Source organism: Aulostomus chinensis, chromosome 13 (genome assembly GCF_037954235.1).
Source record: "Aulostomus chinensis isolate RoL2024-O1b breed Wild chromosome 13, RoL_Achi_v1.0, whole genome shotgun sequence".
Lineage (NCBI taxonomy): Eukaryota > Metazoa > Chordata > Actinopteri > Syngnathiformes > Aulostomidae > Aulostomus > Aulostomus chinensis.
The window spans coordinates 9,908,865-9,924,956 of NC_141332.1; the positions used below are offsets into that span (position 1 = coordinate 9,908,865).

Below are 16,092 nucleotides of genomic sequence, written 5' to 3' on the forward strand. Positions count from 1 at the left end.
ACGGGTCCGCCTCAGAAATATCTTAGAGGTAGAGGTAAGTTGGTAGATTACTGTTTGTGTCACCTCAAACAACAACATGCATGATCACTCAAAGAAACGTGTATGATATGTATCATGTGCATTATGTATGTTTACCACAAATAAATATCACAGATACAGCCAGCATCTCATGTCCAAACCTGTGTTTCAAGGGTTATTTGTGGACAGATTTCTTGGGGGAAGCATGTGTCATATCAACACTGCTAGATGAGCCTATCAACATTATACTGCTGTGAATGCTTGTGCCACTTTTGAGAATTTCCAACACTGCCATGTTTCCACCTGATCTAAGGCAACTTTAATATTTCATGTCATAAACACAACATTTCACAGATGACAATACTTTAAAGTTCAGATACAAAATAATTCACTCACATTTTAAAGTCTACATAGGTTGAGACACGCACACACACACACACACACACACACACACACACACACACACACACACACACAAGTACTTGATAAGGTTGGGGGGGAAAAGTCATGGCTTGGTTCAGAGCTCCACATTCAGAAGAGGACTTTGAGGACTCTCATTATTTATTAGTCACATTACCATGCTTGCTCTCGTCAGAAACCCTTTTTTGGATCAGAGATTATACCTATTAAGGGTTGCACAATGTCAACATGTTTTTAGGACAAGTCATAGGACAGAAACAAACAAGTTTGGAAAAAAATCATTACTAACTTGGAAATTACTTTTAGAAAACTTCCTCTATCCAATCATCTTTGTAGAGCTCAGATTTCTCCAATTCGACGCCCCTTGCATTACATGAAAGATTACAGCCCTTGTCCATAATGGTAAGAGTGGGATCGTTATAGTGGCTCATGGGACACCGTAAGTTCATGTATATGTGAACATTTCGTTGGACAGAATATAGGATGTTACAAATGACCTAACATGAATTTCAAAGCGTCTTAAAGGTCGCAGCTGCTAACAAGTGGCTAAAGGAGACTACAAACTTCTAGCAGGCTGTGGTGAAGTCATACACCTGCTGTGTAGCTCCTCCATCGGCAAATGCCAGCTTTATACTTCTAATGACCGCGCTGACGCATCAAAATAGTAAAAGTATCGAGAATTCCAATCTGAGTTTTCATGAACGCAGCAGCAGTGGCCATTTTAAAACACAGGAGCAAGGTTTGATAAACCTGGTTTGACTTCTAGATATCTTTCTCACATTTAAATGTACTTGATGTATTTGAAGGTGAGCATGCAGCATGGGAAATACATGTGACTTCAGTGTCGTAAAGAGAGGAGACATTTATAGAAGCAACATGATCCCTGCACTGCCGGGACATTTCAGCCAATTCTCATCAGTTCGCACTTGAATTACCTCTAGCTAAAAACCAGTGAACTGACCCCCCTGTGAGTCACTGAGAGATTTAATATCTATATTTCTGCTGTTGCATCACACACACTGAATATATGGGCACTTTTAAAGTCACCAATTCTCCATGGCATGTACATACAGTACTTTTATAGATATATATTTCAGTGCAACAATTACACCTCCAGAATCGAATGGCGCACTTTGATATTTACTCAAAAACGGGGCATTCAGTGACCTCAGGTAGGCCAGTGGCTGAGGGAAATGAACGGTTCTATTGCTACTGGTGCAGGTTTACCCAATTTCTAAAATAGCAATATCTGAGAGATGTGACTTATAATGAGTTGACTACACATGATCACCCGCTGGGTCTTTGCGTACTCCAAATATGTCACTGTGATTCAATCATTTTATATTTACATCTTGATATATTTAAACTGATTGTTATATGGAAAATCATGCATGCATTTTTCTTTTTATGCACGCGTGTAATTTTATGTATACATATTTGAACACTGTAACCGGAAAATAAATAATTAACACAGATCTTTCTGCTGATGATTTTCTGTAGTCCGCTTCAAAGCGCATCGGGACTACGCTGCTCCTGCTCTGTTTTATTCATCTTTTGTTGTGCTTGCTTTTTGTTTTGTATTTTCAGTCATATGACGTTTATGTATTGTCCTGCTTTTTGGGTTTTTTTTTTCCTCAGTTATATATGTTTGCTCTAAATTTGTGCAAGTTATTGTGTTGTCTCATAATTAAAAAAAAAACAAACAAACAGGAATAACATGTTTAAAAAGAACAGGAAAAGAACGTTGACGGTTTATATGCATATTTAAGAACATGCTCAACACGGTAACGATCTTCCAGTGGTTTTCATGTTCCACTTCGATGAATGAGAGCTATCAGTGTTGAAGATGCAGCATGTCTCCGATTAGGAAATGTTTTCTCATCCGTTTGATTTTTCATTTATGCTCATTTATTCCCAATCACAACGAACTATCTTTTGTATCAGGGCATTTAACTTCTAGAGAAAATCACGCCTGTTCCTTAAATGAACTCTTTCAAACATATTGCGACAAATTCCGGTCAAAAATGGACATTTTATACAATTAAAGCTAAATTGAAATATTTAGATACTTGTGAGAGATACTTATTGTATGTGTTTTGTTTTTTTTTGTCAAGTCTCATAGAATTACGGGACAACTAAGCACACTTCTCTACCTTGCATAAGTTCCAAATACAAAAGTAAAGTTAAACCACAGATGCGGAAAGCTGTGCTGCTTCCTCTGGGCCTGACAACTGAGTGTCTGCTGATATAGAATTATACAGTGTGTGACCTCTCATTTAAATTTGTCTCACCCTGAGATAGGCACACTAAAAAAATTATATTCTATAAAATTTTCATACAAAAAAAATTACAGCCACTATGAATGATGAGAGATGTGTCATAACCTTTTCATTAAAATACTTCAAAAGAAGCTCAGTTGAACTTTATCCACCACTTAATTATGATACCATATATGAGTGATCAACAGGGATTTTTTTGAATTACTAATCAGCCGTAGTTTTACGCAAATAAGTCTTAATATATTTGCATTGCACCATTGCCACAAAACCCTAGAAACGAGCATTAACGGAGATATCCGAATCACGTGACGTCGCCTTCTTGAAATAATCGCCTGAGTCTTTTTTTTTTTTCAGGTTTTTCAGAAAACACAAAAAACTGGAGACAAAACTTCGGAAGGAGTTGATTTGAGCAAAAAAAGTGAAAAAGAAAAAGACAGGCAATTATTTTAGGAGCGTGACGATAGTAATCATGAAATCTGAATTATAAATTTCTGCACAGCACATTTGATATTACGTAATTTGAATTATATTTAATGCATCCAAAGACTGAAGTTGTCATACAAACAAAATAACCATTTTCTATTTCATTATTTACTTCCGTGTTGCAAGAATTCCAATTTGCAAAAGATAAGAGTTGCTCTTTCTATCATTAATACAAACAAAAACAAGGCTGCACCCAAGAATAATTGTATTGAAGTTATTTATGAATTTTTGAAGTCGGACGCGGTTCCGTTTTTAAAATGCCACTAGAGGTCACCAAAAAGCCTGGGAGCCCTCCCATCGACACTGTGTGATTTAACCGTTGACATATGGTGTTTGTCTAACACCCTGTGAACTGAGCCAGTCAGGCCATCACACAGCAGGGGCTTGAATTTGGTATCGCTCTGGGTGACTGCCTCCTCAACTTCATCTGAACTCTGCTGTTAGTCCACAATCAGTAAATGACTTAATACCACTCAGCAGCAGATCAACATGCTTACAGGTCAGGGTGTTAATGAGAGGACCTCAGTGTTCTCCACAGAAGCTGACAATGACAGGTGGAGGTGTGGAGTTATAAAGGGGAAAGGAAGCCAAGTAGAGATGTTCTCTGTACCTTTCTAGTCCTATAGGCCTGGTTCCTTTTCATCTGTAACTACCGGCTGCTCTGCTGCACTGAGGCCTCAAACACAGGTAAGCGCGTTTCTCTGTATCCCCTTAAGATTTCAACTTTTAAAATTGATGTGTAGAATAATCAGGATGAAAGTAAAGAGTAGCACAGGCAGATCTATTATTCAGCCAATCTACTGTGCCAAGGAGTCTGGCCTACAGCCAAGAGGGATAGAGGAGTGGCGGGCCAGATAATGCGCTCTGCCAATGTTGTAATGCCTGGCACAGGTGCATTGTTGAAATGATTCATTTTCAATCCAATAATCTGCAGTACACTGTAAGATGTCCACAAAAGGTCTATATGGTTTCTAAATGATTGCTAAATATGTTTTCACCTTGAAACAGGAGCTGAATTTCCAACCCAGAATATTCAGTGCAAATGGGATTTAACTGATGACACAAATAACAATTCTGTATTCTTGGACGGATCATTCACACTCTGGAGCATGATTGCTGCTAAGCAGGAGAGCATTATGGGGAGGGTGGGGGCTGACCTTGAGGATACTCTGGAAGTGTCAACAAATATAATCTGGGGACACAGGCGTGCTTTCTAGGCTGTAACTCATGATGCTGCAACAAAGATAAGAAGCTCAATTACAGGTAAATAAAAGGTAAAATAGAAAAAAAAAATCTTATTGCTGTTAATTTCGATAGACTTTGTGCAGCAGGAAGATTGAACAGAAGCTTGGAATGTTGGGTTCCATGCAGTTTTGTGGTCAAATTGTGCATTCAAATTGTTCCGTTATTTCAGGAATTCACTCTCTGGTGGAAACATAAAGACCACCATGGTCAATAAGATTTTATTATCTTCCCATAATGCTGCATCTTGCGCTGTTTTGTAAGGTGTAAACATTTTCGTTCGATTTCATTCAGTAAGAAATGTCTGGTCCCTTTACATTAAGGTAAGGCTAAAATATTTGTAAAGTTCCTTTCAAACACAAAGTGCACAAAGAGCAAGCAAACAAATAATGAAAAGATCTAATTAGATTTGGAGGCAGCTCTGTTTAAAACAGCAAAAAAAAAAAAACGATTTTTTTTACTTTAGGTTCATCTAAATCTGCCTTTGCACACCTATGGGCTTTCTGAGTGATAGAAAATTGATTTAGTTATTGATTTATGGATTGATTTGTGGAAATGTCGATAGAATTTCCTGAATGTAGGGTTATCTTCATTTAACTGTGGAAAATATTGAAACCGTCCACTAATAATTTGTCAGACGTTACAGTTGAGTGCATCTGATGCAAAATTGCAGAATTTGGAATAATTACTCCCAACAGGAGTAAGTAAGATTTGAATAACAGAGTTCTTAGAACGGACCCTTGTGGAACTCCGTACGTGATTGGAAGATGCTCTGATGTCTGAAGGAAGACCTGGATCATATTCAAGACATTAGACAAATAAAACTAATGTTCAGATCTGTCTGTCAATATTTTTTCATTAACCATATCAAAGGAAGTGTAATGTTCTAGTAACATGAGGACAGAAACTTTCCTAGGGTCTTAGTGGAGCTTAATACCATTCAGACCTAACAAAAGCAGTCTCTGTACTGGCACCTAAAGCCAGACAGGAAAATGTCAAGATAGCTTCCTGTTAGAAAGTTGCTCAGTAGACTGGAGAACTTTCACAATAATTGTATCACTGTAGTTTTCAGAGCTTTGGGTAAGGTGGCAGTAAACTATTACACATGTTGGGTTTTTGTGAATAAGAAAAGAAGTGAAGTCCTGGCTCAGCTCTGTATGACTGTAAGAGGCATGGATGGATGAGTTCATCCACTGTGTGATCATTGTTCTTGTCTGATTTAACAGTCTTGGACAGGAATGGTTGTCTTGCATTTTTAACTTCACATTGTAATGGCAGACACTCTTTTCACTGCGAGTTTGGAGTTTCATTTTCTCTCACGTACAGGCTCAACTTTTCAACAGTCTTTTTTTGGAAGTTTAACCTATGAAACTTCACTCTCCAGACCACACCTTTTGCTTACCAAGACTGAGTGAAAAGCGGTGCAATTTTATCATGTATATTTAAGATTTTATATTTCAAATTATCCTGACTGACTGACTCTGTACAGTAGAGGGAATGTTCTGTCAGACCACCATAGTGTCCACTATAATCTTCCTATCAAACACTACACAGGAACAATCCCCCAAGGCAACATCAGCAAAAAAGCAATCACAACAATTAAAATCCCTTCCTACCGACCAATCATTTCTCTTGGGAAAAGACGTAACCGTTCCTGGAAGCTACACCCGCCTCCTCTCCTGCTCCTCATGGTTGAGTTTTTCCTGTTGCCTGCAATTAATTTTTGAGCCATTTACCCATCCTCCAATGACAATGTAAGCTGAGGACAGAGGCTGATTAAAGCAATAAAGAGTATATCCCAGCAACCCATTTAATGGAATACAGAACTAGGTGACGTCTACGATAGGCCTGTGTTGTGTGTGGGCTCTCGTACACAGGGAATTTTCTGGGATAAAGGGACTTTTTCGGGGCCTATCAGGGTTAGAAGCATGACCGTTAACAGGGTTCATACACATTTCTAACCAATACCTCTCCATGACTTTTCAACACATTTGAGGAAAAATGTATTGAATAAATATTATCTGATACTTGGAATGCAGAATATAATTTTATTGTTGTTGTGAGGGATATCTAATACACTGACTTTATCAGGCAAATATCCAATATGAACCCATTTTAATATTATCAGAAAGTTCCATTTTGTACATATTTCTTTATATCTTTCCTTCACAACATTTAAAGTGAATATCCGCTGATTCCGATGACTTGCCAAAAATCTTGTGTATCGCCATCTGAAACATTTTTTTAATACATGGGAAAATAAACAGAAATGGGTGTTATCAAATTCCATGACTTTTTCATGACCGTATAAACCATGCAGTACAACTCCTAATGACATGGATTTGTGCTTTCTATCCAACAGGTCTCCGTTCTATGGCCAGGGTACCATGGGCAGTGTCCATGCTGTTACTGCTGGTGCTCTCTTCTCCGGGGGTGACCTCTGTCCCCACCCAACACCTGTGTGGTTCTCACCTGGTGGAGGCCCTGTACTTCATCTGTGGAGAGAGGGGATTCTTCTTCAGTCCCAGACTCCACAAGCGGGATTTGGAGCACCTGCTTGGTGAGGCAACGTAAAACTGTTTTCTCTGTAGGACGAGTTCAGCTCTTGATGGCAGTTCAGAAAGGAACAGCATGGTATTGCTTCAAGACCCTGGGCAGGTTTTGTGTTCAAGCAGTCTGTACGTAAGATCTTTCACAGTTCTGACTAATGAGAAAACCAATTTGTTTACAGGCTGGGGGAAAGTTTGGTGACAACATGCTGGAAACTTTACTGAACTAACTGTTGTGTCCACAGCATCATTAGTGTTCTAAGTCTCTCTCTGGTCTCTCTTCAATTCAGCGAGGTGGTAGGCCTTTTAACATTTCTGTGACAAATCAAATAATCACACAAAATGGTGAAATACCCAAGTTCCTCATTAGCTTCGTCATAAAACATTAAAAAAATTGATATTTTGACCTTTGGGGGTTGCTTTGATATGCCTCCGTCATATCTCCTTTTGAATTAGGGACTAACAAGACTAAATGGATTGAAGAGATCAGATTACCTAGCCATTAAGTCTCCATTAAAATGTGAAGAGTCTAAATGCTGGGCTAAGGTTTGCACAGCGGGCAGGACTTAATACAGGGCTGTTGAAACCTTCTTCACTTCAAAAGGGTTCCTGTCTAAAAGGGCCAAACAAGAGCAGCGGCTGTGGCGGGATTTCACTGGCGGTGATGAGCCCAAGGTGAAGAGAGGCATCGTGGAGCAGTGCTGCCATAAGCCGTGCAGCATTTACCACCTGCAGGGATACTGCGACTGACACGCCACTCCACATCTAGCACCACTCATCCTGTAAGATCTCAAAGTCCATTTCTGGCCGACTGTCTTGTCAACTAGAGGAAATAAAACTTCATGACCCAAAACCCAAGACTCCTCTCTGCAACCATGTGAATGTGTATTCTTTGTCGTCGGTATAGAAGGTGGGAGAACCATGGGATACGGTAGTACTGCTCCAACCTATGGCTGCGATCCTAGAGTGCTCCCTACTGGCTGAGCACAGACATGGCCAGTAACCATTGGGAGCCTTACACAAATTTTCATCACACTCCAAATGGAATTAAATAAATTACAGTGACGATTGTTTAAAGTGTTAAAAGATGGCTTTATTAACAAAGAAGAGAGATTTATTAAAAAGCTACCCCACATTAGTTAATACTTCTGCTTCCATACATACATGTTGCATTGAAGTTTTAAAACAACATGTTTCACACTTAAAAGTATCTTACAATCTTAAGCTTTTGTTTGTCTGGTATTTCCTTATTTTCACACTCAACTAGTACAAACACTCTGCTCCTAAAATGTCTTAAAATCATCACCTCTATGACACCTCCTCACTAAAGACAAAAGTATTAAATATTCATTGCCTTTAAGATATTCATTATTGTGTTAACAACAGTAACTCGCTCAAACCCAGATTAAAAAGCATCCGAGTGAGAGGCTGAATCCAAAGCTTGGAAGTGAAATTGGTTAGTCTGGGAGCTGCCAGTTCTTGTTCTTGAAACTGGTCCATGTCTAGCAACGATTTCCTGACAAATGAACAAGAAAAATTAGGTTTGGACAACAATCATGCAAATGTGAAAATCTTAATGAATAAAATTGCAGCATCTTTTCAAAGTTAAAGGTCCGGGTCAGTTTCCTGCTCACCTTCTTTCAGCGGTGCAGGCGTCTCAGTTTCCCTGTTCTCTTTATTGTGTTGGAAAGCTTTGCTGGGATCGAACCTGCGGCGAGGAGTACCAGGGAGTTTGGACCTCAGCAGCTCCAGATCGCTCTTCTGCCTGCCCACCTGGGAGCGAAGTTTTAACAACTCCTACACACGCAAAGCCAGGAAAAAAAAGAAACAGAGAGATCAATGATACACAGAGTTTTACAAATATATGAGACAAAGTTGCTGCCGTTATGTTCTACCTGCTTCAGGCTGATGTTCTCGTCTTTCAGCTTCATAATGTGTTTGATCTTCTGTTTTTGGTTCTGGTGGCCCAGCAGGCGAGCGTACGCATCAGCCAACTTGTTCAGCTCCTCCTGGTTTGCTCCATTTTCATTGAGCAGTGCATTTCGTTCTGCAGCAAAGGAATTAAGTTGTTCCTGAAAGCACCACACAATAGGAACAATGAGGGCAATGCGACCCATTCATTTACTTAAGGGTCGCAGGGGCTGGAGCCTATCCCAGCAGGGAGAGAGAGGCGGGGTTCACCCTGGACAGGTCACCAGTCCATCGCAGGGCCAACACATAGAGACAGACAACCATTCACACTCACAGTCACACCTACAGTCAATTTAGAGTATCAATCAGCCTCGTCCCCTCTTGATGTCTTTGGACTGTGGGAAGAGGCCAGAGTACCAGAGAGAACCCACACAGGCACAGGGAGAACATGGAGACTCCACACAGAAAGATCCCGTGTCCGAGCCGGGACTCGAACCCGGAACCTTCTTGCTGTGAGGCCACAGTGCTAACCACTGCACCACCGTGCTGCCCTTCTTCAAAAATCACAACACAAACTTTTACTGAAATACTATTATCTAATAGTAAGAAAATGTTTCAAAATCTTAAAATAAAATGAGCTCCCAACAGCTTCTCTTATAAAAATGAACTAAACGATTTAATAATTAAAGTACTTCCCTGAAGTTTTGATTTATATTAGGTCAAATTCATAATAGCTGTAAAATATAACTCTGTGCTGTTGACTGGACAATGCTCAAGACTGAGTTGGCTACAGCCAAAGTCGTGCATACATACATTTCAACAGTAATGATGTTGATTATTTATAGTCGAATCATACATTAAACAGCCTTTCCGCTGTTAATCCAACACAAACATGCTCATTCCGACGGTTTTAATGAACGATACTGTTGTGTGGTCTATTCTGATGGGAAATGGCTAACCTGGAAGGGTTTGACTTTAGCCAGCAGCTCCTCATATTGCGTCTTCCAGGATTCCGTCTCTGAACTCAGGGAGCTTGAAATAAAGTGAAAAGTTAATGGCATAAAGTGAAAACGGACAAAAGCCATTTCTAATCTATAGGATAAAAATATCTGCTCACCTTTTCTCCTGTGCTTCAGTGAGTTGTTTCCCAAGTTCCTGTCGCTGCTCCTCCATCTCCCACTGCAGCGTCACCTTCTCCTGAGTCACTGCCTCCACCTGCTGCTGCAAAGCTCGTCTGTCTCTTCGTTGTTCTTCCAGCTCACATTGCAGGGCCTGGGTCTTCTCCTCCAGCAGCACCAACTGACTAACTAACTCATCCAGGTGAGACTGCAGCTCACTTCTGTCTTGAGATGCCTGGGCCAGTTGATCTTGGAGGGCCAGCCTGGATTGGTCTGAGAGTTCCACTTGAGACAAAAGACCCTTCCTCTCCTCATGTAATCTCTCCACCTCATTCTCCAGTCGCAGCCCCTCCGACCTGGTTTGTTGATGGGCTTTCCTTTCAACCTCCAGTGTGTTGCTCTCCTGCTCAAGGGCCATCTCAATTTTACCTCTCTCTTCTTGTTCTCGGAGAAGTTGTCCCATTATTTCTTCTTTTTCCTGGCAGACCTGCAGCAGTTCCTGAGCTTTTTCCTTCTCCGTTTGGAGCTGGATATCACTTTGACCTTTCTGTTTCTCGATTTGCCCCAGCGCCTCCTCTTTTGCTTTTTTCTGAAGCTGAAGCTCCTGCTGGAGCTGACTGATCAGAGCAGTGTGGCTCGCCTCCATGGCCTTCATCTCCTCTTCTTTTTGCCTGAGGTGAGTCTGCACCTCCAGCAACATTCTGTCAGGTTGAGAAAAAAGGGGAGTTAAAAATTGTGAAAACGTGGCAGCCATTTTTAAACAGAACATACGTGAGTTGGAAACATACTCTGCTTTCTCTTCATTCAAAACTAACTCCTCCTTCACTCTCTGGATCTCCTCTTCTTTCTGCTGAATCACAGTCTCCATCTCCTTCATCTGCTGGGTCACTCTCTCCACCTCCACTTCCAGGTGGTTCCGTCTGTCCTCTGCTCCTCTCAGAGCCTCTTTGGTGCTAAATGGAGAGACAATGTTTTGAAGCCCGCGTGAACACAAATCACACCTTGCATAGTGCCGCTATAAACACTCACCGATCCAGCTCATTGACGATGTCTCCCATTTTACTGAGGGAGTTTGTGTGCGCCTCCTGGAATTCTCTCACGGCAGCAAAGTGCTCCTCTTTCAAAGTTGACACTTCATGGCTTTTACTAAAAATGGACAGATTTCAAAAATGTAAAAGGCAGTCTCTTGAATGCACTGCTCTCTATAACAGACAGAAGCATCATCCTTAAGGAGATAGAGAACTTACTGCATGCTATTTTTTGTATTGCATGCATAAATTTAAGCAGCCTTTAATGTTGATGGAAATTTGAATACATTTTGAACCTTTTTTTTTTTTAGGGGAAACCCATACAACCCTCAGTCAGCTCAGGGTTCACACACATTTTTACTACATTTCCACATGTGAGGATAAATTTCATCAATACGGTTTAGACATGCACATCTAGACAAAACTCGATTCGTTTCGGTGCTTTAGGACAAATTTGATGCACAAACATTATCTGAAATTTCTGTTTCCATCAAAAATGAATAATCCTTGTCAAGATTTACTCCATACATGTAATTAAAATTAATCATAAGCTATATAGTTTGATACATTTTATTGTCAATTAAAATGGATTTTTTTCGCAGTGCCTTACCCGACTACATACAGTCACATATTCTGATATTTGAGAAGCAAATTCCCACAACTTTCCTTAAACTCTTGGCTTTACACAATGTGAACGCAGTGCCTTGTAATTCGTGGTCATCCTGACACAATAAAAAAAGAGAAGTTTATTCAGAAAACAACATTAATTTGTGAGCTTTACGGGTGCTAGTAAGCTAGTGGCTTTTGTTCCCCTCAAAAGAGCCAAGCAAGCTTTTTTCTTGGCTTCCAATCTTTGTGCTAAAGTAAGAAGAACAGCTTCATATAAAGCAGACAGACAGGAGAGTGGATCTTCTTCTCTATCTCTCAGACAGAAAGGGAATAAGGCAGTTCACTATAAACTCTTTCTATTTCAACAATACATTTTTGGGGACACCGGGCCTGTAAACATAATTACAACATCTGAAAGTATTTCTTTGATGGTCACTTGCACAATAGAGCAATTCATCGTCCTGTGTGGCTGCTTTTGAAAGTGTTACCACTTTAATCCAACTGTGTGTGTGTGTGTGTGTGTGTGTGTGTGTAGATCACAGACAGACAACAGCACATATGAAGTGGAGAGTGAGAGTGAAAGACTTGGTTCCCCACATTTCCATTGCCTTTTAAAACTTTGCTTTGCCAGAAATCTTTTTTCTGTTTGATACTGTGTGTATTGTTGAAGCTGCTTTCAGCTGCCTTCGACTCCAACAAGGACCATTTAAAGACAGACACTATGAAAGAATGCAGTGGAATGACTTTGTCAAGATGCCGTTTTGAATGTCACGCTAACACCCATTAGCTAAAAAATGGACCAGCAACATTTTGGTTTTTCTAATTACTTTTTTCTCATCTGTGTGTTCGGGGCCTCACCTGTCCAAAAGCACATGTGTTTCACTCAACTGTCTCTCCAGCTCCACATTTCCCTCCTGCCACCTCCCGAGGTCCTCCAGCCTCTTCTGCTCCTGCTTCTCCATTAGAGCCAGCTCTCCCAGCACCTCCTCCATCTCTTCCTTGAGCTGTCTGAAGCGCTCCTCGGAGTCCTCCCTCTCCTGCTCAATCAGCACAGACAGAGAGTCTACAAGCGCCTGAAGAGAAGAAAGGAGTCATGTAAGACGTGTCACATTGCTGAATGCTGTTAGACATAATAAGAGGAGAACTTAAAAAAAACACCTTTTCTTTTGTCAGTTCCTCAGTAAGTGTCGCATGTTCTTGCTGGAGCTGAATCTGCCTCTTTTTCTCATCTCTTTTTACATCCTTCAGCAAGATGAGCTCCGTCCTCAATTCCTCCACTCTCCTCAAGCCCTCCTCCTGAGTTTTGCCTGAAACCAAATGAAACATAACATTATAAAAAAATGTTACACTGTCTGTGCAATCTGAATTAATACATAGTTCTGGAAGAAGCTTGGTAAACATACTTCTCTCCTCCTCAGAGAACAGACATCTTTGTTCAAGATGTGCCACCCTCTCATCCAGCTCCCTCTCTGTCCTCCTTAGCACCTCCCGAAGCCTAGCAAGCTCAGTCTCCTGCTGACAAACTGTCGCTTGAGAGTCTTGGACCTCTTGATCGGCCAACTTCACTTGTGCCTCCAAGTCACTCACCAACTTTTGTGAAGACTTGAGTGCAAACTCTTGCTGCTTCAACCTATTCTCCACTTCTAATAAAGCTTCCTGCGATGCCAGCAGCTCTTGATGGTATCTCTGTGCCTCCTCTTCTTTCTGTCTCAGCATATCTTCAGTACTTTCAAGCTTAGCTGTGCATTGCTCTGACTCAGTTTCTAGTTGCCTGCAGAGATTCAACAAATAAGAGTCAGGTTCTTTTGTTGAGATCTAACTTAAGAATATGTGAAGCTACAGGCTTACTTTATTTTCTCCACCTGAGAACCTGCAGCAGCCTCCGTCTGAGTCTTCTCTTGAAGCTGTAAATGGAGATCCTGTAAACAAACAACCTGGTCAATCAATTGCAGCAAACTTGTTTGTTTTAAACTTCTGGGCTTCCTCCTACCTGGATCTGGTCATTGGCCCTGTCCAGGTATCCCTGCAATACTCTGACCTCTTCCCTCAGCTCCTGTATCACAGCTGAAAAACATAACGCTGTAGATTATTCGTTCATACAAGGCGCCTCTTTATCAACTGACCATCAGATGAGAAATCAACAACTTACCATGCAATCTGGCATTCTCGTTCTCTAACTCCTCGTTCTGGCTTTTGGTCATTTGATGGAGGTCGTCTGCAAAAGGTCAAGGTCACAGTGATGCCTTCATGATCCAAATGAGCACAGAGGAAAATGCACGTATCTCATAGTTGATGTTAAATCTTTACCCAAGTCTTTATTTTTGTCCTTCAGAGCTTTCACAGTGTCCCTGGCAGCTTGGAGATCCGTCTCCAGCGCCTTCAGCTGGACCTCAGTGGTTATCTGTAGAACATTTATGTCCTGGACACAGACACAAACATTATATAAGGGACACATCATCCCAGTTTGTAGACAAATTCCATTATTTGCTCATGAATCTTCCACATTTTTCCATTACTAGATGTGCCCACGAAAACTAAAAATGCAAATGTGTTCACCTATAAACACTGAAGTCAAATTTATGACTCACTACATGGTTTGATAAAGATGTTACTGCACCGTATAAACTCTAATATTCAAATATTTATGAGCCAAACTTTTTTCTGGGCCTGGAAATTGCCATTTTTAAACCCTAAATAATGACGTTTTGGGGGAGGGGTCTGATATCGGATACTTTACAACTGGTTTGACCAATACCTGATCATCATAGACGTTGATATTCTTTGCATAAAAAAAGGGCTAATATATTAAATAGTTTTTTACTGCATTTTTTCCTTTTAATAAGGGAAAAAAATCCCTCAGTTTGCTCACTGGATCCTAAAACATTTCAAAAATGACCAATGACAATCCAATGTTGCTGTGATATCTCCATATATGAAAATAACTTCATCATCATTAACATAAAATAGGGCTGTTCTTTAAGTAACAAGTGATGACAGTGCATGCAACAGAGTCGCACCTTGCTTTTACTGTCCAGATTGTTCCTGGCCTCCATCAACTCCATGGTGAGAGAATTGATCCTCTTCTTTGTTGTGTCAGCAGAAACCTGGGAGAAAAAGAACATACACACACTTTTCACGCAGCACAAACAAGCTCAAAAAGAATCAAGCGCAATCAAGGCCGACATCTAAACACACTCAAGACTAAACATAGCATCAAACAGACCTTGTTTTTAAGGAACTCATTGACTTTCTTGAGCTCAATTCGCTCTCTCTCAAGGGTGGTAACATTGGCAGCGAGGCCAGTCTTCTCCCGGACCGCTGCCAGCAGCTTGGCCTCCACTTTTTTAAGGTCTTCCTCCAAGGAGAGCAATCGCCGGTCCTGCTCCCCTCGCTGCTGAACCAGGGATCGGATCTGTACATAAACACACACATGCACGTAAGCAAATTTAACTTTATGTTGCTCAATTACAAAGTCACAACACATGCCATGGATTACACTATACAACATTTTTGTGGTTAAACTGTTGCATAAATGTCTAGTTAAAGTCTACCTCATTCTCAAGAAGTCTGTACTGCTTCCTTTCTATGGTCATGGCATTCTTGTCTTTCTTGGTACTTGATCCTTCAATCTGTGTTGTGTTGTAAAGAGCAATAGTTGAGAGAAGACATTTCAAAACATTCAGACACAAACATGCGGGTAAACTGGCAGCTTACCAGACCATCGACTGAGACAGTCCTCCGGACAGGTGACATAAGGGTGTGTTTGATGGGCGATGGTGTTGGTGGTGGTCCTGAAGGCACTTGTAATGAAAAGCAGCAACAAGTGTTCAAGCCATTTCGGGTTTTTTTCTTCACTGTTTTGTTATGGTCATAAGGTTTACCAACCTGCCTTAATATGTTTGAAGCGACTAGACTTGTTGAAGGACGCAGCTCCCTTCAGTTCCCCCGGTGTAATCTCGTAGGACCCCGGCGGAGGGGCGCAACCTTCGGGTAAAAAGCACATTCGACCGATTAACAGGAGCCAGTTCGGCGCTAATGCTAAATCTATGTCTGACTAATTCAACTAATAGTTCGCTAGTTTATTTTTACTTGGCCCCGCTGAGCTAAATAAAGACGGTAAAGTTAAATGATGACACTCATTAAGTCAAACTCTCGCCAGTCAGCCGAGGTTAGTCAGAACTAGCATCGCTGGTTCACCGAGTAAAAACGTCTCCAACAAGCTACTCCGTTTGAAATGCTACTTACCGACATGTTCGTTGAATCTCTTCAGAGGAGCTCTCGAAAAAGACATTTCGAAACCGACCGTGTGAAGGTTTCAGCCGTACGGACAAGCTACGGTACAGCTCCCGGTGACAGACAACAACAGACCGCTGAAATTTCAAATTTACGTCACACGTGCATTTCCGTACGTCTGGCCAATGAGCGTCCAGTCGGA

General features: G+C 41.0%; 2 protein-coding genes across 5 annotated transcripts; one reads left to right on the forward strand and one right to left on the reverse strand.

Moving 5' to 3' along the window:
• Window positions 1-3,761: 3,761 nt before the first annotated feature.
• insb (preproinsulin b) lies at window positions 3,762-7,833 on the forward strand. Its single transcript, XM_086222544.1, has 3 exons — window positions 3,762-3,887; window positions 6,805-7,002; window positions 7,596-7,833. The coding sequence occupies exons 2-3, from the start codon at window positions 6,816-6,818 to the stop codon at window positions 7,739-7,741; spliced, it is 333 nt and encodes a 110-aa protein (XP_086078670.1). The 5' UTR covers window positions 3,762-3,887; window positions 6,805-6,815; the 3' UTR covers window positions 7,742-7,833.
• Window positions 7,834-8,078: 245 nt separating this feature from the next.
• Window positions 8,079-16,078, reverse strand: hmmr (hyaluronan-mediated motility receptor (RHAMM)). 4 transcript variants are annotated; one of them, XM_086222548.1, is made up of 21 exons: window positions 15,903-16,077; window positions 15,543-15,641; window positions 15,372-15,457; window positions 15,209-15,286; window positions 14,881-15,069; window positions 14,675-14,761; window positions 13,965-14,076; window positions 13,807-13,872; window positions 13,648-13,721; window positions 13,506-13,576; window positions 13,245-13,428; window positions 13,061-13,169; window positions 12,816-12,964; window positions 12,516-12,730; window positions 11,050-11,166; window positions 10,809-10,973; window positions 10,020-10,721; window positions 9,862-9,934; window positions 8,887-9,063; window positions 8,626-8,788; window positions 8,080-8,507 (listed from the first exon to the last, which is right to left on the reverse strand). In XM_086222548.1, exons 1-21 carry the CDS (start codon window positions 15,946-15,948, stop codon window positions 8,494-8,496), a joined length of 2,976 nt encoding a protein of 991 aa, XP_086078674.1. In that variant the 5' UTR covers window positions 15,949-16,077; the 3' UTR covers window positions 8,080-8,493. The 4 variants fall into 4 exon arrangements, with proteins under 4 accessions (XP_086078672.1, XP_086078674.1, XP_086078673.1 ...); XM_086222547.1 differs by having other exon boundaries at window positions 13,061-13,172; XM_086222546.1 differs by having other exon boundaries at window positions 8,079-8,507; window positions 12,546-12,730; window positions 13,061-13,428; window positions 15,903-16,078.
• Between the last annotated feature and the right edge of the window lie 14 nt (window positions 16,079-16,092).